Source organism: Ictalurus punctatus, chromosome 11 (assembly GCF_001660625.3).
Source record: "Ictalurus punctatus breed USDA103 chromosome 11, Coco_2.0, whole genome shotgun sequence".
Classification (NCBI taxonomy): Eukaryota; Metazoa; Chordata; class Actinopteri; order Siluriformes; family Ictaluridae; genus Ictalurus; species Ictalurus punctatus.
Window position 1 is genome coordinate 22,104,252 of NC_030426.2, and position 25,232 is coordinate 22,129,483.

General features: G+C 36.4%; 1 protein-coding gene across 1 annotated transcript in view; it reads right to left on the reverse strand.

Moving 5' to 3' along the window:
* brinp3a.1 (bone morphogenetic protein/retinoic acid inducible neural-specific 3a, tandem duplicate 1) overlaps positions 1 to 25,232 on the reverse strand; it is a 66,393-nt gene that overhangs the window by 3,868 nt on the left and 37,293 nt on the right. Inside the window, exons 6-8 of the mRNA XM_047158415.2 lie at positions 10,122 to 10,227; positions 9,463 to 9,699; positions 6,419 to 6,641 (exon numbers count right to left, since the gene is read on the reverse strand). Coding sequence (XP_047014371.1) covers positions 6,419 to 6,641; positions 9,463 to 9,699; positions 10,122 to 10,227 — 566 coding nt within the window. The remainder of the gene's footprint in view (positions 1 to 6,418; positions 6,642 to 9,462; positions 9,700 to 10,121; positions 10,228 to 25,232) is intronic.

Here is a 25,232-nt window from a genome sequence, read left to right on the forward strand (position 1 = left end):
CGACTTACGCACATGGGCAGAAAAGGGCATCACTCACCTTCAACATATCCTTCATAATAATAACCTGGCACCATTTTCTGACTTGGTCCAGAAACACGCCATCTGGAGTAAATGTTTTTACAAATCAAATCATCTATCCAATCAAAAATCGACATTCGGACCATTAACCCTTCAATCTCAGAGCTAATTAATATATCTTCCTCAAAAAACTACATTGCACTTAACCTTCCAAGCCTGAGTGCGCTTACATCATTACGATCCGACTGTTTATTTTGAAAACAACAAGAAGAAAACACTCTCGGACATCACAATGGAGTTGGTGACACATGTCCCTCTCGCCTGCCTAATAGATTTATCACTTATGCACTACTGCAATTTTCACTTAATCGTGCTGCATGTATAAGATGATTTTTACGGAGGCAGCTGACATTGAGGAAGGTGATTTGCAGCTTTACTCACTGACTACAATTCCTGTTCATCAATCAATAAGGTGAGAACCAGACCTGTTATAAACCCAAATATTCTCAAATGGAACATGATTGATGTCATGTTTCATGTTCCGTGCTTGACCATGGTTAGTGATCACAGTAGATGCGTATCGTGTCTGAGTACAAGTGAACCATGCCCGAGCCCACCTCTTCAAGAGAGGCCCGGGAACACTTTAGCATACCGTGCATGGGGCATGATACAGAACGACCACACTAGTCAAACAAACTGGACTTTAGGGGTCAAATGTGCTCAAGCATGGTACAGATTGCCTAGTGTGAGTACACCCTAAAACATGAAAGTGAGTAGGATGCAAGCCTACTCACCATATAAGCAGTTTGGCGCATCAGCAGGGTAAGATGGGGTAAAGTGGGGTGGGTGGAGGGTGTAAAGTTTTTAAAGGGGTTGAACATGACATTATATTTACATTTGTCTTGTCTTTATCTATGAGCTCTGACTATAAATCATTGCCTCTGAACTTCTACTCAGTGAAAAAAACAAACAGGTTCTCTCGGTTTAACACATATGATGCCAGTGATGCCAAGTGAATGTGTAAATATCCATGGAGCTTGTTTGACTAAGAGACAGTCAGTTTGAAGGTGGGTGGCAGAGTGGGAGATCTCCACTGTCTGTCACTCAAAGCAATGTGGAAATGTGCAAAGAGACAAAACATGGTCCATCTACTTAATCAGAATAAAAACTAATTCTCTAGGATTACCTATTTCAAGAGTGTTCAGATATGGAATTGTTGCGAGTTAAAAGAAAATAACAGCTTAAATCAGAAATATTGATTTTCCTTCTATCTTTCTATTTATTGAAATACAAATCTGAAACTGCAGATAAATTAAGACCAAAGAGAATTTTCCTTTCATTATTCTGTTGGCTAAATTAGCCTATATTATTCTTTTATCACCATAATATAACTTTATCATGGTTAATGCTATTAAATATTTTTTTTATTATTATTATTCTTACTTCAACCTAGAGACAGCTCCAGACTTTTTTGGCACTTAATCTCACACTTAAAATATGAGAGAAATCTAACTGATTATTGAAGCAAGTATAGAAATAGAAATGCCCATATCCACAGTTAGGGCAATAAATCAGAAGTTTAAAATAACCTCACACACACTGGGGAAGATGTAGAGAAGCAAAAACTTCATCCAGGATCATGGTTGGAGATTTGCAGAAGATGGTAGCATTTTGGGGTTAGCTCCAAATCTCCAAAGGGAGGCCACCTTTATGTCAAACTATTAGGAAGTAGAAAGTCATTTCTTTCATCTAAGCACAAATGAAAGTGTCTAGAGTTTCCTAGACACTACTAGAACCTGGGCAGGAACTGGGTTATGTGGTCTAATGAGACTAAAAAAGGTTTTTGGCAGCTCTCATTTAGTGTAAAAAGAAGGATGGTTATACAGAAAAGGACTTATTAAAAATCCTTATTATGGTTAAGGATCAGTGATGTTGTGGGTTATTTTTTCCTCCAGTGGCCCTGGAAACCTTGTTAGAATACATTGCATCATGACTCCATGAAATACTAGGAAATTAGGAAATCTTCCAAGAAGCTACAACTGGGTCATGGTTGGATCTTTGAGTAGTTGCAATAACAGAACCAATCATATCTCCAAGGATCACAGTTAAAGATTTATAGAAGATGGTTGCATTTTGGGGATACCCAGTCAGCAAATCTATATTAAGATTAAGACTCCACATACTTGGAAGAAAGCCTTTCTTTTGTCTAACTACAAAATGTAATTGCCTGGAGGTTCCTAGATGTTACTGGAACTACCATGAAACTTGGCAACCCCTCTGGCCACCCCAGCAAAATATTATTATTATGGTTATTATTATCATTATTAGTGCTGTTATTAATGTCATCATTTGATACTGAATGCCTTGGTGAATCTTGCTGTGATTAATAGTTTGAATAATAATGGTGTCTGGGAAATTTCCATGGTTATTTCATCAATGTGCAATGGAGAAGAACAAGCAAGTTTAGTTAGCTAACACAGAAGTGAATTAGTGTTTCACTTCATTGACCACAAAAAAAACAACAATAACAACAAAAAAAAAACAGCTTAACCAACACTGTTCAAACCTTTTGAAATTAACAATATTCTTTAGTTTGAGGATTTATTTAGTTTTTTATTAAACACCATTAGCTAAATATATTAATTAATAATCATAGTGTACTGCATCAGTAGCTTATTGAGAAGCTCAATGTTATGAATCATGCATGGAGTTGGATGAATATATTCTATATAGGACACACACACATATATATATATATATATATATATATATATATATATATATATATATATAGGTGTGCTCATCTTTGACTGCGGATGGATGTAACTGATCAGCGAGAGTTGCTGCTTGCAGTCGGGGGAGGAGTTGAAAATGGAGCCGTCAAGTCAGCCACTTTCTGCTTCCCGTAGTGATGCTTGCGTGGTGTTTGCTTTCTTTATCACAGATAAAGTGGATTAGATGATATATTTCTCAGATAAACAGACATCTGAATTTGACATGTAGCAATCAGAAACATTTTTCACTGAATAAGTTAATACAGTGCCTAGATGTACAAGAAGAAAGTTCAACATAAGCCAGTATTATTAAAACAGCAATAAAGTTTGGTCTATATTTTTTTTATCAGATTTATTTTGATAAACATGACACAATATAACATTAAGATTACATGAAAAGGGTTTTTACTGTTATGAAAATACGGATTTGGGAGCCTTAGTGGAACTGTCAGAATAAACCTGAAAAGCAAGTCATTGTTGTTGGTGAGTCTCGCCAATCGTGAAATAGCTGTGTTGTCATCAGAGCTTGTGCTGGGTGAGGTAGCCGGCTACTCTCATATCGATATAGCGGTACTTTGATGCCATACGTCACAATGATGTTGGTGCAGTCTCAAGTCGGACAAAAATTCTAAACGGCATGCACTGCTTCAAGTCAGATGCCGATTCGTCTGCGGAGCACCGCATTAAGTCGAACACGCCTGATGGCTGTGGATATGTGAGTCATGTGGCTGATCATGTGGCGGTGTTTTTAATCGTGTATTGTGGGAAATGGGGCTCATAACAGTTGTTGAGTATTCTGGGAAATTAAGTTTGTGTTGAGCGCTGAAGATGACGTGACCTATGTTTGTAATGAATTTTATATAGAAATGCTAGACAACAAAGAAATGCTGCTCAGTCGTGTGTCCTTTATGTTAGAGGAAGATCATACCTGGGCAGTATAGAGACAGGGGAAGTCACATTATTAATTTTTTTTATAGATGCAGATTACTCCCCCCCCCCCCCCCCCCCAGAGATCTCCCTTCCAGTAGAGTCATTGCATCAAACCTGGCAACCCCACTGTAAAAGGTCTGGCTATGTCCCTGACTGGCAACACTGAAAGTGAGGCTGGTGAAAAAGGAATGACTGTAGAACCTAATCCAAACTGTTAAGTATTGGAGCATATGTGATGTTGTGGGGCTATTCGTCCTCTAAAAGCACTAGGAACCTTGTAAGGATACATGGCATGATGAACTTCTTTAAGTAGAGTTAAAAATCTGGTTTCCGCTGCCAAGAAGTTACAATGTTATGGTTGGACCTTCCAGTATGACAATTCTTCAAAAAATGCAACCAAATCCACACAAAAATGGTGTCGTGACTGCAGATTTAATCTTCTGACATGGCTATCCCCATCCCATTACCTAAACTCCATTGAAAAAGTCATTGAACTGAAGGATCCAAGAGATTCTGTACTGATCAGTCTCACAATCCTTTCTTTGTATTCTCCATGCTCATTAAGCATTACAGGAGAAGACTCAGCAATATTATGTTGACAAAGAAAAGTTGCACAAGCTATTAAATTGTGAAATTGTTCACAATAATTCAAAAAAATGTTTGATAGGCGATTATTGTCTTAGAAGGTTAGATTTATCTTACATTTTCAGTGTGAGATTAAACTAATTTACCATGAAAAACATTTTCTCATAACTTTTACCCATCTTTACCAAGGGTGCCAATAATTGTGGAGCTGACTATATTTTCACTGGGCAGCATTTCAATCTAATCATTTAACAATCTGAGACAGCCATTTTATCCACTTCTTCTTATTTTATTTTTTTTTTTCAAACTTTAATGTCTCCATCAAGATTTTTGCCATCCTGCCTTCTATATTTGCTCAAATTAATTCTGTCCATATGTTGTTCTCTTGATGGACCAGCCTCTATATTAGGAAAGCACAAAATGTTGTGCAAAAATACTGCTTTGAAATGTCCATGATGTTGTGTGAGTGTGTGCCAAGTTGTCTTTGGAACAACTTATATGACATGCCTTCAAACACCAAGGATACTCTATACACTGGTTTAACTATAGCAGGAGGCATTCTGGGAATAGGTCTGTTTAAGTCAGCCATTTTAGTCAGATTCTTAGATTGTATTGAGTGAAACCAGGAAACTAATCAACGTAAATTATGTGATATGCTAAATAATCAATGAAGATAATATAGTCTGTGCTCACTAAATGAACAAACATGCATCTGAATAGATAATACTGTGCTTCAATATAAAACTGAATCCAATTATTTAATTAAGTTTCTGACTTTGAAGGTTGAGTCTTATAATTATTAACTAGGTCCTTAATTAAGTATGCTCTTAATCTCCACCCTGGTTGACTTGCACATTCATTTCTAATCTAATCTGATCTTCAATTGTGGAAAATATTTAGCTTATTTAGCATGGTCACCTGATCATCACAATCGTATGTGCTTGCTGAACATCCCATTCCAGATTTAGCTGTTATAATAACCTCCACTCTTCTGGGAAGGCTTTCTATTAGATTTTGGAGTGTGGCTGTGGGGATTTCTGTCCATTCAGCCACGAGATCATTAGAGAGGACAGACACTGATGTTTGCTGAGGAGGCCTGGCATGTAGTTGGCGTTCCAGTTCATTCCAATGGTGTTCGGTGGGGTTGAGGTCAGGGCTCATTTGAGTGCGGGTCATTCGAGTTCTTCTGCTCCAACCTTGGCAAACCATATCTTCATGTAGCTCGCTTTGTGCACAGGGGCATTGTCATGCTGGAACATGTCTGGGGCCCCTAAGTTCCAGTGAAGGGAAATTTTAATGCTACAGCAAACAAACACATCCTCTACAATAGTGGGGAAGAGCCACATATGGGTGTGATGTCCACCTACTTTTGGCCATGTATTGTATTTCAAAATATACATGTGTAATGTGACTCAAGATGGATTTATTTTCTTTCAACTCAAACTCATTCGACTGGTTCCCAAAATGACCTCTATGGATCGATTTAATCAGTTACAATTCATTTATGCTTAGAACTGATCCTTTTACATTTTGCTATCTCCAAACAAAAGCATTCCATGACCTTATCCAGTATTTCAAACGGGGAGATAATCCATCTTTCCCTCCTTACACTTTTACACACTCCCACTACATCAGTCTTTAGATGGAGAGATAAAACCTACTCATCCAGTTACACTAGAAATTATTAAGGATATCCTCTGTAATTTGAGTGAGACTGGGAAGGAAGCCAAGACACCAGCTTTAACATGATTGTTCTTCCCATAACTGACCTTGGATATGACATGAATGGAGGGTTTAAATGCATTACCTAATTAATATGTTCAAAGGACTGACCTCTCATAACCCCGTATCACATCGGCTATGAATCTTTTTTTCCCTCATAGCTCAAACACTTGCATTTCCATTTCACATCAGTCTTTAGTTTCCAAAGAAGCGAACATTTCAAGCAGATTCAGAGGACAGTTAAAAAATAAGTGGGTTGGAGCATATTCACTTCTTTTTGTTACAATAATATATTTATTTCCACGAGTGCTCAAACAGTGAAAGATAATTACAATCCCTTGTCAACCAGGATTCGTGTGGCATGAATTCATTGCTCTGACATTTCTTACCTCTTTTTGGGCACAGATATTTTGGGCTGAGTTCGACATCTCTTGCTGAGAGTGAAAAGCTTGCTGACAATACGCTGTGCTTTGCCGAGGAGCTGTTGAGTGCTAGTCTCCAGCAGCTGAAAGCGTTGGTGTACAGCCGGGTCCATTTTCCAAAAGTACCTTATAGCAGATGTGTTGAGAGCGTAGAATGTCGGTAATCTTCGCACAAAATTCTGGAACTCTTCTAAAAACCAGACAAGTAAGGAGGATGAGTGGACTGAAGGATTTCTACATGTTAGAAAAATGGAATCGATCTTATTTAAGGCAAGAAAAGAAGGTCATTGAAAAAAACAACAAAAAGCAAGATATCACAATTAAGCCAGTTGGTTGCTGATGTTCTTACAAGTAATGTTTGCATTGGGAATTTGTCAAGAATTTGCATATGCTTTAATTTGCATATTTTAAACAAAAACAAATCTAGTCTCTGTATGACTATATTTTTTTATCTTCAGATGCACTAAATAAAAAAAAAGACTGGAATATAATGGAATTTTATACTTCAAAAGAGAAAAGAAAGAGAGTCTTGTGATGGATACTCCACATAATCTAAGGCTAATAAATCACAGATTTTAAATAGTGTTGTTATTTAAGAAAGAAAGAAATACATGTATTATCATTGCTGTGGTGAAGTTTTCTGTAAGAAAATAATGGAATATAATTTATTGATCATGTCACCAAGAAAATATCATGCACTCATAAATATGGTATGCTATTATTCTGTATAAAATCTAACAACAATAATCAGCATTTTGTGAAATTCCTCTCCAATAAGTGTCAAATTAGGGATGGGAATGAATATGTAAAATACCATGAAGGCAGAAAATCTCCAAACAGATTTTTGGAATTTTTCTGAATGAAGGTGAAAAAGACTATAAAATGGTGTAAAAAAATATACAATGTGGTGTAAAGTTTGTCCACTCTAGTCAGTGTAGTTTATAATGTAAATAAATTAAATAGACATGTGTATCATAATGCTGCATAAACGTATACATGTATAAGGAAAGAAGCTTTTCAGAGATATATGGCATGATGTGATTGGGCCAAATGCAGAGCGATGAGTTTTTATTGTTTTATTAATACAATTAGAGAAGATAATCAAAAAATCTGGATAAAAATAATTGTCATCAAAATGGTCATTTCTATCTGTAGTATCTTGTCTTACTAAAGTACAGATGTGACCATTAAAAATGCGTGAGAAAGAGAACGTGATCCTGAAGTACGCGGTAGGCTGCGGTATGTCACTCAGTCAGTCAGCGCTGGGACGACAAGACCGTTAGGTGGCAGTCATATTCTTTAAGCAAACACGGATTTCTAAAGGTGTAGTGAACATGACATTACATTACATTGAACATTTAAACAAATGGCCTCATCTTGATTGACAATATGTTATAAAAGCTAAGGCTCTGATATTTGACCAATGTTTTATTACAGAAATGTTATAGTGACAGTAATTTTATAATTTCATTGAACCGTAGCGGAGGCTAGCTGGTACGTAACTCCTCTGGCCTCAAGAGATGCACTAGTGACCTACAGTATGCTATAGCTTGTACACTTTAGAGTTTTCTTTAGCACGTCTGCCTCCCATACTGGTCAACGCTGGTTCGAGGCATAGCTTTAACCCCCTTGTTTTTCCAGTTGTTGAACCAAGTCGCAGCATAACACTAATGAGAATGGATTCATAATATTTTGAGAATAAAGTTGTAGCATTATGAGAATAACATATATTAATGGCAGAAAAACGTCATGATTATCAGAACGATAGAAAGCTGAGCCAGCAGCTTAATCAATGACAACAATGAATTGGGCAAGTGGGAAAACATTTTCTTTTTCATTTGAACAGTGGGGTATTGTCAATAAAAAGCCCAATGTTATCATCTCTTAGATAAAATGTATTTGCCCTTGGGCAAAAAACACTCAACATTAATACGGTGACAAGAGGTATGAGTAAACACATTTCGGTTGATGGAAGTTTATTTCCATTGGCAGTATGGAAAAATCAATAAATGCATCATATAATACGCCAGAATCAATGCTATTCATGAGCTAAGGAGAAATTTGCTGAATATCTCTAACTAAAATCAAAGACACTTATAAAAACCTGACAATATCTCACTGGTATCTAGTTGCCATTTTTTAAACCACATCAGGTAATTGAAATAATGATAATTTGCACACTCGGGTCGAGTTAATCATATTTAATATATTAAAGCTAAGAAGAAGGCACACAATGCAATGATTTAATAGTGATAGTAGCTATACAAAGATTGAAGCCTCAGCAAAGGAGAAAGAAGTGACGGGTAAATCATTTCACTATGCTGGGTGATTACTGCTTCTCTGTTAACTTCACAGTCATTAGGCAGAAGTTTTTCCAGCCTGTTGTAGCTACAGGAGGTGGAGCACCAATGATTAAACCTGCCCAGTTCTGGCCCCATGCCCAGTGCAGGGAAATCAATGCAGACCGTCTTTAAAATCCTGTCCTACAGCAATGATAGTCAATTGCTGGAAGCACTTCCTAACATTTTCCTGTTATATCACAAACAGAACAAGGTGACTGTTTATATTTAAATATATTAACAGGACTGAATACTGCAACCAAATTAACTTGGTCGTGGCATGGCATTTAGTCACAGTGGTTACAAAATATCTTTTAAAAAAATGGCAAAAAAGGTTGTTTGGATATTTATTGGATCTCTTTATAAGAAGTGATGAGCATTATATAATTATGGTATGGTAGAGTGCTATGCATAAGTATTCATCCCTTCTTGAATTACCCCATTTTGTAATGTTATGGCCTTAACATGGCCTTAAATGTGATTTCTTCGATGTAGGATGCACCTGTTTACATGTGAGTAATTTTTTACATTTCAGAATTACTGAGATTTTCAGCTAAATTGTATACTATTTTATGTATTATACAGATTATGCATTACTTTAGTATGTGGTTAGAAGACTCTAAGAATAAACCCCAACTTGCAAACACATATACACTGAACATAGAGACCTACCTGATTCTTCAAACTCATGGTTGGCTTGGACCCAGGACTCTCTGATGTGCCTCAGGCTGTCCTGCATGGCCTCCAGGTTCTCAGTGGGACAGTTGCACTGAGGGAAATCCACACTGCACTCGCACCAACATTCATTGTCCTTGCACCTAAATTGGCCCTCTGAGTGGCAGCTGACGTAGCTGAGGGCTGCCTGGACAAATCGGCTCTTCAGGTACCAAGGCAGAATAGCCTGAAGCCCTGAGGGAAGGACATAAGTGTTTTTCATTAAGGACCAGAATCATGGGCTGTGTTCCACAAACATTGTGACTAAACAGGTAAACAAATGTCAGCCCATTTAGAGCATGAGTTTTCAAATCAGTCCTCAGGGCCCTCCACATTTATTTATGTGTTGCATGAGTTAGGACACAGTTGGGGTCCATCTGGTTTGAGAACCAAAAAATGTAAATGTAAAAATTACAAAAATATAACTATAAAATATGATCCAAATTATACGATATTAAAATGATTAATATAATTTCTAAATCTAATATTTCAATCAATGTAGATGTTCAAATATAAACAATTTTCTGCATGGCACTCCCATTTTCTTCATAATTGACAGGTTTACAAGAGTAACAGTCTCATAAAGAAATGTGCTCATTCAATTGTGAATGCAATACCTTGTAAATAAATCTTGTTCTCAGGACTCTGAACCAGAACCGAACTGACAGAATCCAGGTTGTCATAGTTACTGCATCCTAGAGGGCCCGTCCTTGTTTCTGTAACCTAAAGAGAAGAAAAGAGTACTGCCAATGTTATTCATACACCTTTAGAGTACACGCTGATTCAGTTTGCATAGTATACAAGACTGTTGACCATTCAACATTAAAAGAGGTCTGGAGAAGTCAGCGAGATATTCAAAAGTTACAGCTTATAGATTCATATCCTGTTTTTTTTTTTTTTTTTTTTCCCCAAAAGACCTCTGGATTTTCAATTCAATGGTACTTTAACTCATAGAGCATTGAATTAACATCCTGAGTCAAGCACTATTACAGATCTCAAAGGCCATAATGGTGTGTCCAAAAGAAAATCTCAAGCAAGCACTTTCTGAAGTGCAAAAATGCATTTAAATAGGATAAATAGCATCTTCTCAGTCAATGATATTACCCATCACCCTTTACTCATCCACTTGTGCGTGAGACACAAGCCCATTTTAAGCAAACTGTCATCAGGCCTCCTTGAAATGATGAAGTCAAGCAAGCTTGAAATGCAAGTTCAAGTTCACTTGCAATCTGAAAAACTGCTGTGCAGTGCAAAAGTGGTTTGCTGATGCCAGGAAGGAAGAGAAGGTGTGCCTGAAAATTTACATATCTATACTTTGTATTTTATTCAGTAGATCCATTATAGGGTTGAGGGCTGGTGTGTGTGTAGAGAAAGCACTGGAAGGTAAGAAGAGAGAAACTACTGATGTAACAAAATAAAAGGTAGATGAAGAAGTCTCCTACAAACCCAGTGAAGGGTGAGATTCTCTCCTCTTCACAGCTAGAGCCTGGAGAAATCAGTGAGCGCAACGTTGTTGCCTTGAGTACACTCGTATACCTGATTCAACTATAGTCTACACAAGTACTCATACCCATTTGACAGCATTTGTCTGTGGAATTAAATTTGTGCCAAAAAAATTTAACGTAACTTTTCAAGAAACGAACAAAAATATACAATGAGAAAGAAGAACAGCTCTCTGAAACTGGAACCAATGAACTCAGTGGCAAAAAAAAAAAAAATCTCACTAACCAATGAGAGTAAATCACTTTTATGCCTACCCACATGAGAGCTTTGTGCCAGAATGGCGAATGTAAACATGTGGAGCATAAACAAAACTTTGAAAGCGTAAATAAATACTGTGGCAGCACATTCGTAAACATGATTAGCAAACGGAAGCTTAGAAAACTGTTAACATGGAAAGCTATTTATTTGAAATGAGATTAGATTCAACTTTATTGTCATTGTGAAGTGTACACGTTTGGATACAGTGTTACATTTTTGCCACTGAGTTCACTGTTTTCAGTATCAGTGTTTTTCTTCTTTCTCATTGTATATTTTTTTTTATCCATTTCTTGAAAAGTTGCATTCAAAACATTTGACACAAATTTAATTCCATATTTATCAGGGTTCTTGTCCACGAATGTGAAGTGGATGTAGCTTCACTCTGTATAAAGAGCATTATAGTGGTGTATTTCTACTATTTCTACTATTCTAATAATCAATGAACCAGTATTTTTTGTTCACTAATAAGCAAGCCAAAAACAACCTCCGCAAGGAAAACCATGCAAAGAACCAGACTCAAAATGAAACCCATAATCTTTTTGTTGACACAGTGAATGAGAACACAAACAACATATGAAAATAATAAAAATATATAAGATGATGAGTACGAGCATATTGTGAGTAAGAGTCTTGAGATGAGCATAATCATAGCAGCAGTTCTCAGGCTGTTTCTAAAATAACCATGTGAGATTATCTACATGGCAGGAAGCTGAAGTGCAAATAGCACTAAAGTGAAGAAGGATGAAAGGGGAAAAAAACCCCAGCAGAAGTAGAACTTCAGGATCATGCAGCAGTGTCATCTCTGGCAGGTCCAGAGGGAGAAAGGAACCAGAGTACATGCAGTTCAGTTTCTGCCTGCACTATTCATTGTACTGTTTCCTCTGAAATGTCACAGTGACATCTGAGGTCCATGGCTATATTCTGCAAACACAACAGGCCACAAAGAGTACACTGACTTTCTGATGTTTTTTTTATTTTTTTTTTATTTTTTTTTATCTTTCACTGGACATGTCAAGCATCCAAAATGCTTTTGACAATATAAATGTAAGTGCAATCACAATGTTAATGAAATCGTAATGTGTTTTATTCTCTGTACACCACAGCAATTTTCCAATAGTTAAATTTGTTATTGATTAAAGATCATGCATTTTATCCATTACAATTAGCTGTGTAACATACACAAAACTCCTGTTATCATTTACGTTATAGCAGCTATAACTAGTTGTTCTCAGCTATAACTAGTTGTTTATCTTTCTTGTAGGTAATACCCTGAAGACTCCTATGGCAGAAAGTTCTGACTGTTGCAAAGTAATGACAATGGAGACTTCGTCCTAAAAGGTTAGGACTTACAGAAAACTTCACCACAGCAATGATAATACATGTATTTCTTTCTTTCTTAAATAACAACACTATTTAAAATCTGTGATTTATTAGCCTTAGATTATGTGGAGTATCCATCACAAGACTCTCTTTCTTTTCTCTTTTGAAGTATAAAAATAAAAATGAAGCTTGTCATGTTACCTGAAGCAGGGCTGCCGGAGCAATGGGGGCGAGCTGGCATTTGACACGGCACTTTATAAAATACTGGGGCGGTGACCCAGCACTTCAGCTAATAACAGACAGGTCTGACTTGGTTGAAAAACCAATCAGTTCAGTTGTGGGGTGGGGGGGCACTTCTCCTAAAGAGGATCTCCTATGAGCGATAAAGGGTTAACCGCGCTTTGGTGCTCACTACTGCTTAATAAACATGTTCTTGACTAAGTATCGCTAACGTTTCAATATTTTAAGTGGATATGCACATATTCTGTATTATGAATTACAGGGAAATTCCTCAAATTACAGCCTTCAAATAAAGTAAGTAAGGCTTGCTGGAAAAATCTTTAGCGAAACAGACAATGACAAACAGAATATCGCAGAACATGAACATGTCTTAGATTTTTAAAACATATTTTAGAATTACTCTTCTCTGACTTCGTTAACAAATTTGTTGCTGTTATTAGCTGCCTGACGGGTGTGAGGTCGAAACAAACTATGCTGACATTCATTAAAAGGTGTGTTGTGCCCTGTTATTGTATTATAATCAGACCCTGGCTCGATAGCAATATATATAGTTAGTATGTTAGGTTTTTTTTCATAGACAAATGACAGATGTACATCTTCTCTCAGACAAAAATAAAATTGCCCTACCAATTTTACAGTAGTGGTGCCACCCCTAACCTGAAGACTCTCCCGTATCAGAAAACATAAAGGAATAGCTTTACCTCTGCCTGTTTCAAAGCTGGAGACTAGTTTACAAATTGTGACAATGTCACAGTACCAACATGTTAAAAAATATTTTATATTTTAAAAATATGTTTACGTGGAGCAGGTCTAATGGAAAATTAATCAACACCCTCTAACAATCAGAATCAAAAATTCAGCAGTGTTAAAGTATAATAAGCCACATGTGTAATGGATAGCATTGTCTTAATAACCAGTGAGAGTAAGCTGCAGCTCCATGGAAGGTTTCAGGAATCAAGAGTATACTGTAAATATGACTCTGCTCTGATAGTACACGTACAATCAATAATACCCAGGACCCTGGAGAATTAATTGTTCTCATCCATGTGTGATGAATAACTGTGATGGGAAATCAGTAAATCCAAGGCATGAGCTCAATGCATGTATGAGATACACAGGCTTGGAGGTAGTGCAGAGGAAATGCTGAGCAGAGCAGCTTTTATTTGCACAACAATGAGGGAGGCATGGTGACCTGTGTTTTTTTGAACTGAGGTTCCAAAATCAGGCATGATTCTTTGGTGGTGTTGAGGGGGAAGTTGATAATGTACAGTACTGGCACTCCTCCTCCAAGCACAGGAGTAACATTTATGCCAGGACACAGTCTTCCTGTATCTGGTCCTCCTCATTTTTCTTGCAGTAACATTTTCCATTTTGCTATTTAGCTACAACAAAGTAGGCGTAGTCATTCACCAGAAAGAAGGGAAATTAAGTGTGTACAATGCAATACAGCATGCTTTTCCAGTCAAAAAATCTTTCCACTATAGTTTAATGTATCAACAAAAAATGATCAGCTAAAGTTAAACAGAAATTGATGTGTCTATATTGTTTATATTACCGATTGATTATGTTGGCAAAAATCTCAAATCACATAAAACATTTTGTGCATGAAGCCACTTTGATTGAAACCAGCCTGACGTTACATATGTTCCAAACAACTCCTTACTCTAACGATAAATAACAAACATATGGCAAAATAACTGACACCCCTAGAAGATACTTAAACATAAAAACATACCTACCAAGTATGGTTGTGGATCATTGTTGCTTTGGGGTTGTTTTGCAGCTAGTGGTCTTGTGAAAATGCATGGCATCAAGAATTATTTTACACCATATATTTTACATCACCATATATAGGGCTGTGGTTAGCACGTTCGCCTCACACCACCAGGGTCTGGGGTTTGATTCCTGCTGTGACCCTGTGTGTGTGTGGAGTTCTCCCCGTGCGGCGGGGGTTTCCTCCAGGTACTCCGGTTTCCTCCCCCAGTCCAAAGACATGCATGGTAGGCTGATTGGTGTGTCTAAAGTGTCCGTAGTGTATGAATGGGTGTGTGAGTGTGTATGTGATTGTGCCCTGTGATGGACTGGCACCGTGTCCAGGGTGTACCCCACCTTGTGCCTGATGCTCAGGTTCCCCTGTGACCCTGAAGAAGGAGTAAGTGGTAAAAGATGGATGGATATATGGGGCAAGATGATGACCCCAAATATCCACCCAAATAAATAATCTTTTATCAATCATCTTCTACAAATGGCTTAAACATTGTCGGACATTATAGGAAAAGGCCCAGTGCTGTTCTCTTCAGGGAAGTCTTTGTCAAGTATGCATATATTTGTTGGGATGCTGCTAATTATGAAACCAGTGTTTCCTGAGGACTCGACTGCTACATCATTCCTTCATATACCATATTAAGCTCAAAATATTTCTCAAGTCTGAATGTGTTATTTGCTCTGTACAGCCATTTTAGTTCATGCTGATGAAGGGAATTTCAAATAATGAAAAAAGAAAAGAAATGTGTTTTTCAAGAGACCTCAATATCGAGTTGCCCTGCTAATAAAACCAGATCAGAGCCATTTCAGCACAGCATTGTGAGGGAGTGATCACAGCCCAATCACTCTTGACAAAAGCTTGATTTAAAGCTCCTCCATGTCAAGGCTCTGACATATGGGAAGACAAAAAGGCTGCCTGAAGGCAAATCCATCTCCTTCCCTGACACTTAAAAATGATTCTTCATACCATAGAAAGCTCTTTTAATATTTTACCCGAGGGCAAATAAAAGTAACCACGCTTTCTTCAGCAATGCAATGTGAATGCTATGTTAGTAATTCAGAAATGGACATGTTTTGACATTAACTTATGAGTCATAAGTATATGTAGAATATGGACAAAAGAGCCAGCAAAATGTATTTCATGTAATTGTGGTGTGAAAAAGTGTTTCAAGGCAAACCACAGAAGAATGACTGAGAAAACAGAAAAGTATCCGGGATCTTGCTAATAAGTTACATAAGCAGAAAATCTTCATTGTGGTGTTTTATTTAATTTACGTTCAATGAGTTGAACTAACTTTCATAAGTGGGAAAGCAGGGAATCGGGAGGAAAACGTTCAGCGAGCGGAGCACTGGCATTTAAATTCCTTTTATTGATGTGCCCATGCAATTAATTAAAATCCAAGGAGCTTCTACAGGGATCAGTAGATTAATTTTTAACAGAGACAGATGTCTGACTTAAATTGAAAATTGGCTAAATGTAAATATAAAGATGTGGTTTCTATGCATAGCAATGAGTGAATCTGCAACAAGGGCAAAGTGGAATGGAGCTCAAACATTTAGAAGCTGGCCATAATGTGAGGAAGAAGAGAGAGAAATTATACCAGTCAGGTTTGCTTAGGTAAATCACTCTGCTTAGTTTAAACACCTTGGTTAAAGCCCCTTCGCATACAATCAGCGATCATTAAAATATATGTTCTGGGAGAAAAAAAAGTTCCAAGAACTAAAAATATCACTTCATGTGTTAACCTACAGCTTCATAGATGCACTCATATATCTCTGCCAATGCATCATTTGTATAGCACTCCTAACTAATTTAAACAAAATAGCTTTAAAGAAATCTGTATGTAGATTTAGATGTACACTGGGGTGGGGGTGGGGGGGTTTACAGGGGTTTCTGATAATTACAATGTGGTTTTGTTTGAAAAATATATGTATATTTTTTATTTTCTCAGATTACATTTACCTCAATTAAAGCTTCAATTCCTCCTCAGTGTGAGATTAGTAAGGGATAATCCACAGCTAGGTGTGTGTTACGTGATTTCAATGCACGACGTGGAGTCAAAGAACCAAAGAGTGGTTGCCGCCGAAGAGTTCATTAAAATCATGTAATGCACACCTAGCCGTGGCTTATGCCGCTTATACCATGGTCACTTGCCAGCACTGACAAGTTAAATCTGTCATTGATGTTGTCAATGCAAAATCTAACTGAAAAGATAAAAATAATGGCTAAATTTCATTAGTTATTTTATATATGGGTCGTTAGAGCTAGAATTCCACCCATTCTAAATGAAGAGCAAGCGAACGAGAGAGGGAGAGAGAGACTGTGTGTGTGTGAATTACACCGTCTGTCTACTAATAATGAAGCTGTCACTTTAACTGTGTTACTATGGTTATAATTGTTTATAGATACAGCATTAATATAAAACACTGATTAAACTGACTGGAACAACCTGTGGTATACACGGTTTTAATGTACACCTTCCGTCCAATCAGAACTGAGTATTTGGACACACCATCGTATAAAGATAATTAATGCCAAGATTAACCAAGGGTGCCAATAATTCTAGAGCTGACTGTTAATAACACTCTCTTTGTGAATGAACACACAACCTGCCTTACCAGTGCAAAAGTAACTCAATTCTGCATGGAAAATTAAACAAACAAAAAATCGGAGCTATACTGAGGTAGGTAGCAAAAAACTGAATTATAGTTTTGAAAAAGGTATCTAGCAGTACACTGGTGTGAAATTGAGATCAGACATTTTCAGTCAGTATAAACAAATATATCATTTTATTGCTGCAAGTCTGTTATAGGATTAGTCAGGACACTGTTGGGTTTCTGTGTGTAGAGTATCATGACTCTGTGTTTAGCTGCTGGTGAGCAGGGGGTCCCATGGGAAAGGGGACAGGTGTGAGCCCCCTGCTGGGCAAACAATTCACACCTCTGGACAATAACATTAGTACAGAGATAATACTAACAGCATAACTAAAGCTTTGTCGATAGTAAAACACTATATAACTGCAACAATAAAATGATAATTTTAAAACTCCACTTATTTTTATTCTGGTAAAAATAGCTAAATTGGGGTCTCAAACTTCCTGCAGTCACACACCCCTTAAATCATAAAACAAATTCCACTGACCTCATTTTACTGTCATATTTATTATCTGTTTAATGAAGCTTTTTTTTTTTTTTTATTAATTTAGTTTTCACCAAAACCCAATAGTTTCAAGTTCACATTATTTTATATCCCTGCTTGTTTTTGAGTTATTGAGATTTGAATTTAACGCTGTTCAAGTGACTAATAAAACCGGCTGATAATTAGAAGAACTCAATATTAAATACAATAACTTAAGATAACGGTTGGATGTCATTTCCACCACTGTAACAAAATTAAAAAATCACATTCTACATGTACTAAATAAAGGATCCTGTCTTAAATAGCATGCTAAATGAAACAGAGCAGGTTTTCTAAAGTACGTTGCATTTAGTTGCTTTAAACGTATGAAAAATATGTTAGCGGTTAAAGGTTTAAAAACAAAGAAAAGGCTTCATTAAAAACAAAAATCTCTTAATCTAAGGGGGATGTGCTAGAAACATACACTTCTCATGACTACATTGATACATACTTCATTTATTGAAGGCAAATTAACAGAAACTGAAAATTTAATAAGTAAAGGTGGTGTTATATCCAATAATGAAGGTTATTTCTGTGAGAGTGGGTGCATGTCGGGGTGGGGTGCATGAACATCAAAATTCAAACAAAGTATTTAATATTGTTATGTATCAACATCCCTAGTGTTGAATTAACACCCAGAATGAATTAAGACCAGCTAGACAATAATTAACGCTGCAGGCATTCATTCAACACTGGAGATTTATCCTGTGTAGCATTCTATATAGGAAAACTAATTATCAGTTTTAAATGGTGTTGAGTTTTTTCACAAATGGCTAATGAACAATGCCGTGCTGCTAAATTGTCTTAACCTATAAATTAGGATGAGAACAAATATGCTTAATTCTGTGCATGTGCCCTGAGTAATTATGCTATTCAGAAATTTTCACAAAAAGCATTTGTTAGAAGAAATAGTTCCTGGGTATGCCTTAATATATGCTAATAAGATAAATCTTTTACAGTCTGCTAGAGTGCATTAATATGGAAAGCATATTAAAAGGCATTTTGAAGCATTCTTGCCCTGGCTGGGATAAAGTCTGAATAAGGTCTTTGTGCATTTCACTGGTAGGAACTGCTAAGCAAAGCTTTCTATAGCTTAGCAGAGAGCTATTGAAACTTTGCATTTTTAGATGCTTGGCTTATAATACAATATATAATGAACAAACTCAGACTAAATGTGCAATTTGGTTATGGATGTGGTCCTACACCATGAAAGATGACTGGTACCCTTTTAATATCTGGAGCAAACATACATACACACTTTATTTATGCTATGCATTCATGATGTGACTACTAAGTCGAAAGTTGAAGGCCATGCCTAATTTCTCAGAGCTAGAAATAATCAGTCAGAGAAAAAGCATCTCAATTCTGAGATTTGGATCTCTGAAGCTCAAACTAAACTTCTTGTGAGCAGGGTAGTACCCAAAAGGCTATAAACAAGTAATACCAGTCAGTGCCTTACCCATCAACTGGTGTATACATATATACATATATAAAGTCTATACACAACTGTTAAAATGGCAGGTTTTGTGATGTAAAAAATGAAACCAAGATAAATCATGCCAGAACCTTTTTCTGACATGAAAGAAAATTCAATCAGGAAAGTGTTACAAAAAATAATAATTCCAAGGCACTGGATATGCCATGGAACACTGTAAAGACAATAATCGACAAATGGAGAAAATATGGCAGTCCCTCTAAAATTATTAGAAGATCAGGAGAAAACTGGTCAGGGAGGCTGCCAAGAGGCCTACAGCAACATTACAAGAATATCAGCAATTTCTGACTAGTATTTGTGGCTTACATGTGACAACAATCTCCCGAATTTTGTATCTCTGGGGTAGGGTGGCAAGACGGAAGCCTTTTTCAACCAAAAATATATTTTAAAAAATACATAGAATTTCCCAATACCGTGTGGAATAATTTGTTATGGTCTGATGAGACCAAAGTTGAACTTTTTGGCCATAAAAACAAAAGATATTTTTGCACAAAAAACACACAGCACATCATCAAAAGATCCCCATCCCCACAGTGAAACATAGTGGTGGCAGCATCATACTTTGGGGCTGTTTTTCTTCAGCTGGAACTGTGGCTTTAATCAGGGTGAAGGAATATTGAATAGCTCCAAATACCAGTCAATTTTAGTGCAAAACCTTAAGGCTTTTGCGAAAACACTTAAGATGTTTCAGTATGACAATGACCCAAAGCGAACCACCAGATCAACAATTTCACTTAGAATACTTTTGCAAGAAAGAATGGCAAAATATTGCCAAGTCAAGATGTGCCAAACTGATTGACTCTTACCCAAAAGGATTGAATGCTGTGATAAAATCTAAAGGTGCTTCAACTAAGTATTAGTTTAGGGGTGTCCACACTTACTGTATGCAAATAGGTTATTGTAATTTTTTTTTTCATTTTTTTTCCCCTAACATGATTCTTATTGTTTTTCACTTAAATGAATAGGTTATAATTTCACAATAAACATAGAAAAAGGTTCTGACGTGATTTATCTTGGTGTTATTATTTTACATCACAAAAACCTGCCATTTTAACATATGTGTGTGTAGACTTTTTAAATCCACTGTATTAAAGACTAGTCAAACATACGTACAGCACATTGTATAGGTTCTTTCAATTGGTTATAATTTATATTTTATTAATAATTACTGGACAGGGATGCCAGATTTAAGAATGGGTGTATGGGCCTCCTAAATGGTGCACCAGAAAATTGTTAGCCAGCCATGGCTGGGTGACGAAGTGAAGAACATTTGCTGTGCTCTCTGGGTGGGAAAGATGGCATTAATGTCTACCCTGTCAATCAGTGCAACACTAACTAATCTGGGGTGTCTGTTAGCTCATGTATGTGGAAAAGGGCAGTAAGCATTTTCTGCCCTGTGTGCAAGCCTTTGGGCAAAATTCCAATAAATAAATAAAAAGAGAATGTGTGTGTGAGCTCTTGTGAATGAGCATACATACTGCATACCACAACATGTACATCTACCAGTCACTGGAATATATTCAGTTGAGGATGAATTCCCCATGGTCTCTACCATTTATCCTCAAAGCAAACACAAGAAAAATTGCTCCGCAAAAGGTCAAAAACAAGAGAGACAATAACAATGAAAAGTTTGACGATTGATCAGTTTTGTCGATTAATTGGCACTGATAACTGATTGCTGGATCAACAAATTTATTGGCAAAAATCCATACCGATAGGCTAAAGAGGGTCCACTGTCATTATACAGTACGAGAATGGCCTCTAGAGGTGAAATCACTGACAAATTTTGTTGTGTAATTTGAAGTGTTTTTTGACTCATTTTGGATTTCACTATTTTTATTTGTTATTTGGAGTGTTACTTTCTGGTTCGGGTTGGATGTATATCTTTTATCTGCTTTAATATATATTAAGAGTTAATACATATTAATATTTATATATTTACTTCATTTTAAAAAGCACAGTACATTTTCATGGCAGAGTCAGTACTGTTTATTTTTGCAATAAAGTTCAGCAATATTTTACTTTGAGTGTTATGTTTTCATTCAATATCAATTTTAAAAACTATCGGTCGATTAATCGGTTATTGGCAGGTACTGCCCAACTTTTAAGTCATCTGTAAAATCCACAATCTCTAGTTTGAACTGAACCAACAAATTAAATAAAATATTTACCCTCAACTGTACATCACAAAGCAGCATATTAAGCAAAATCAGAGTTTTTTTTTTTTTTTCCCCAGTATAATCCTACAAAAGCAGCACGGAAATATACAGAACAGCTGCAAAAAAAATAATAGTGTTATTATTAAGACAGCTCAACATTTTATATGAAGGAAGCGGTGGTGCTGTAGCAGTAATAAAGACACAATGATTTCAAATGGTTCATTTATTTTCTGGCTCAAAGCACATATTCAACCACTGATCCCTAGTCAATAGTCATATCCATATTAGCTTCACATATACCAATATATTTATGCATTATTATTTGCAACAGTCTTTGAGTACCTCAGCAGCTGCTAGAAGGTCTATTCTATCATGTTTGCCACCTTGTGTATGTGTGTGTGTGTGTGGGTGCGTGTGTGTGTGTGCTATGAAGAAGCTTGTCGCTGGAAGCAAGTGTGTATCAGAATGAGATTATATTCTGCTCCATAGAATCCGGAACCTTATTGAAATCAGCAGGAATCCTCAGCGAGCGGGAAGTAGTGGTTAATATGTTCAGCTTCAGCTTAGCCTTTTAAATGAAATAATAATGTGCTCTATACAAGGGACCCCATCTGCTAGTATTACGCAGAACATTTCTTTTGATTTCTTAGCATTCTTTCCATCTCTGTGATGAATTCAGAGAGTTCTTAGTTGGGCCGAATCCAAGGGAAAAAAGAGAAAGGAATCATAGAATTGGGGTCGTTCAAATATCTTTCACTCCTCCCAGTTTTAACAAGAGAGGTTTGACTGATGACCCAAATAGAACTAAAAGAGCTAACAAAAGCAGGCATCTGTCCTGTTTATTTATTTATTTATTTATTTATTTATTAATTTATTTAATAAATCCCTAGCATGTATCCACATTGACATGCATATACACCAGCAACCAGTTTATTAATTACTAGATTAGTATATCATATTTGATATCAGTGTCTACAGTGGATTGTTTCTTTCAAATGAGAAAAAATAACACATCTTGTCTGTTTTGCATGTTTGCTTTATGCAATATGCAGTGTGGGGTATGTAGGTTTCTACCTAAGGGTGCAAAATGCAGTGTGTCATATATGCAAATTTATAATTTAGCACCTGCAGTCTAATTTACCACAGCCTAAACACCACTATAGGAATGGTAATAGTGTGCACGAATTAATACTGAAGAGCAGATATTACATTTGAGCAAGTTAATTTCAAGCATTTTAACTCTTAGTTTTAGTAAGATAGCCTTTATTATTCAAAAGTTTTTGTAAAACACTGACCTATTATTATTGTTATACAGTCAGTTTTATCTGAAATATTCACCATATACAGTACTTAACCATGGTTGGCTGCAGTCATAAAAAAATAAATAGAATATTCCAGAAATACAGTAAACATTCCTAATTTAAATTGCACAACGTTCAATTTAATTCATCACCAACTGTGATGAAATCCCGTGCAGTCCCGCCCAGGATGTTAATCATCCTTTTGTCCAGCACAGAAGAAGAATGAAGAAAATGAAAGGTGAGTAAAGTACAATGAATATTTTAAAGAGAGTGACAGAGAGAGAGATAGATAGAGAGAGACCACATTCACATGACTTGAGGGTGGATGATTGGATGAAAGTGATATTCACTGATGAGTCATGAATTTGCACTGACCAAGGAGATGATTCTGGAACTTTTGTCTGGTGCCGTTCCAATGAAACATAAAGATGAAATATAAAGATGACTACCTGAAGAAAACTATCAAATTTCCCCAGTCATTTATAATATGTGGTTGCATGTCAGGTAAAGAACCAGGGGAGACCTCAACACTCAAAGCACATGTGTACATTGGAATTTTGGATACTTTTCTCATTCCGTCGATAGAAAATAGGTTTGGTGATGATGAAGTCATTTTTCAGGATGATAATGCATCTTGCAACAGAGTAAAGAGTGCTAAAGTTTTACTTCAGGAAAGGCATTCCAACTCAATGACATGGCCAGCAAACAGTCCGGATCTCAATACAATTGATCTGTCAACCTCTGGAACCAGTTGGAACCAGTTTGATGGAGAATATCATTATTAACCCGTGACCCTGAAAAGGATTAAGCGGTATAGAAGATGGATGGATGGATGAATATCGTTATTAATTAGTGAAGTCCATGCCTCAAAGAATTCAGGCAGTCATAAAAGCCCAAGGAGGAGCAACAATGTACTAATTGTGATTTTTTTTTGTTCATGATTCCATAATTTATTCCTCAACATTGAGTGATTCAATAATATGCCATTAATTTAAAAATATGCCATTAATTAAAACAATATAATTTAATTTGTTTGAGGTATGTTTCATGAAGCCAGAATGTTCAGCTATTAAACAAAAATTGTTTTGTGTCATGTCTGTGATTTGTTTATTTGCTACAAAGTAAAAAAAAAAAGCCAAGTGAGTATCCTCTAAGTGTGGTGATTCCATAATTTTTGCTAGGGGGTGTATGTGGAGAGTCCATATTAATATAAAACATTGATTTGCCTTTCAGCTGGAATGAATGTCAGAGTTGGTGTTATAGAAATGTTATCAACAGAGAATTCAACAAAGCTGTGGTATATGTACATACAGCTGTTGCCAGTTCTTCAGATATATTGACCTAGTACCCAATAAACTGTTTATGAGTCTTTGTTACCTAAAGAAATGATTAGGGATGACATTTGGATAATAGAATGCCTCTGACTACTCTTTTTAAAACAAGTTCCAAACCACAATGTACTCTGCTGTCTCCTAAATCAAAATTAATAGCCACGATTGATGTCAACTGGCACTTTCTTGGTATTTCCTGATTCAGTATCTCAGCACTCCGTCGAGGTTAAAAATCCATTTATTACCAATGGTGCAGAAAATACTCCTCATCTGTCTCTTGCTCATTAGAGAATAACACCTTCGTTATATTGAAACGTGTGACAAATGGGCAAGGCGCTCAGAGAAATATTGAAATTGAAAGATAATTCCTCATGCTGATGCATAATTGTACCTGCGATTTCCCATTTATTTATTTGATATATGGCCACTTATTTGCAAAGGCAGCCTCTCCTCTCCTATGCACAAGCCATCCCTGATGTTGCATCATGGTCTTTAACCAGGACAGAGTCACCATTTCTTTTACCTTTGCATTCACATCCATCTTCATTCATTTGTTTAATTAAGATTGCTGATGCTTAGAATAATTTCCATCAATCACCTGAAGAGGTCAAAGAAGCAAAAGTAGCTAAAAAGGATTCTGTCTATTCATCTCAATCAGCACACTGCAAAAGTACTTCAGCCTAAACAGTGTAGTCAGAAAGTGACTCTGCATCCTGCTTCCTATTACTGTAACAAATTATCTATAGAATGTGAGAAGAATGTCAGTACATCTGTTTAACAGCCTTGTGCAACGCTATTTAGACTATATTTTGCAATTAAGCCAGTCTTAATACAACCAGCACAACGCATTTATTCACACCCAGGCAGTGTTTACTATGGAAAACTGCCTGCCACTCCACAGTTCCTGGATCTCCTACCAATCATGCTACTATGGCATGAAAAGGCAACAAATCAGTGAGAAAAACATGTTCCAGTCACAACTGGACTGATAAACACACCAGCTGCCGCATGTATTTGAAGCTAAAGAGGAATATTTTTGATTAATTCAATAAATAAATATTAAATAAATAAACAAATAAATAAATATAAGTACATCACTGTGGAAGTATTTGAGTCAAATCTTTCAAATCTTTTTTGTTCTTTTTTAATACCCATTTTACCTACAAGACCCAAAAGTAA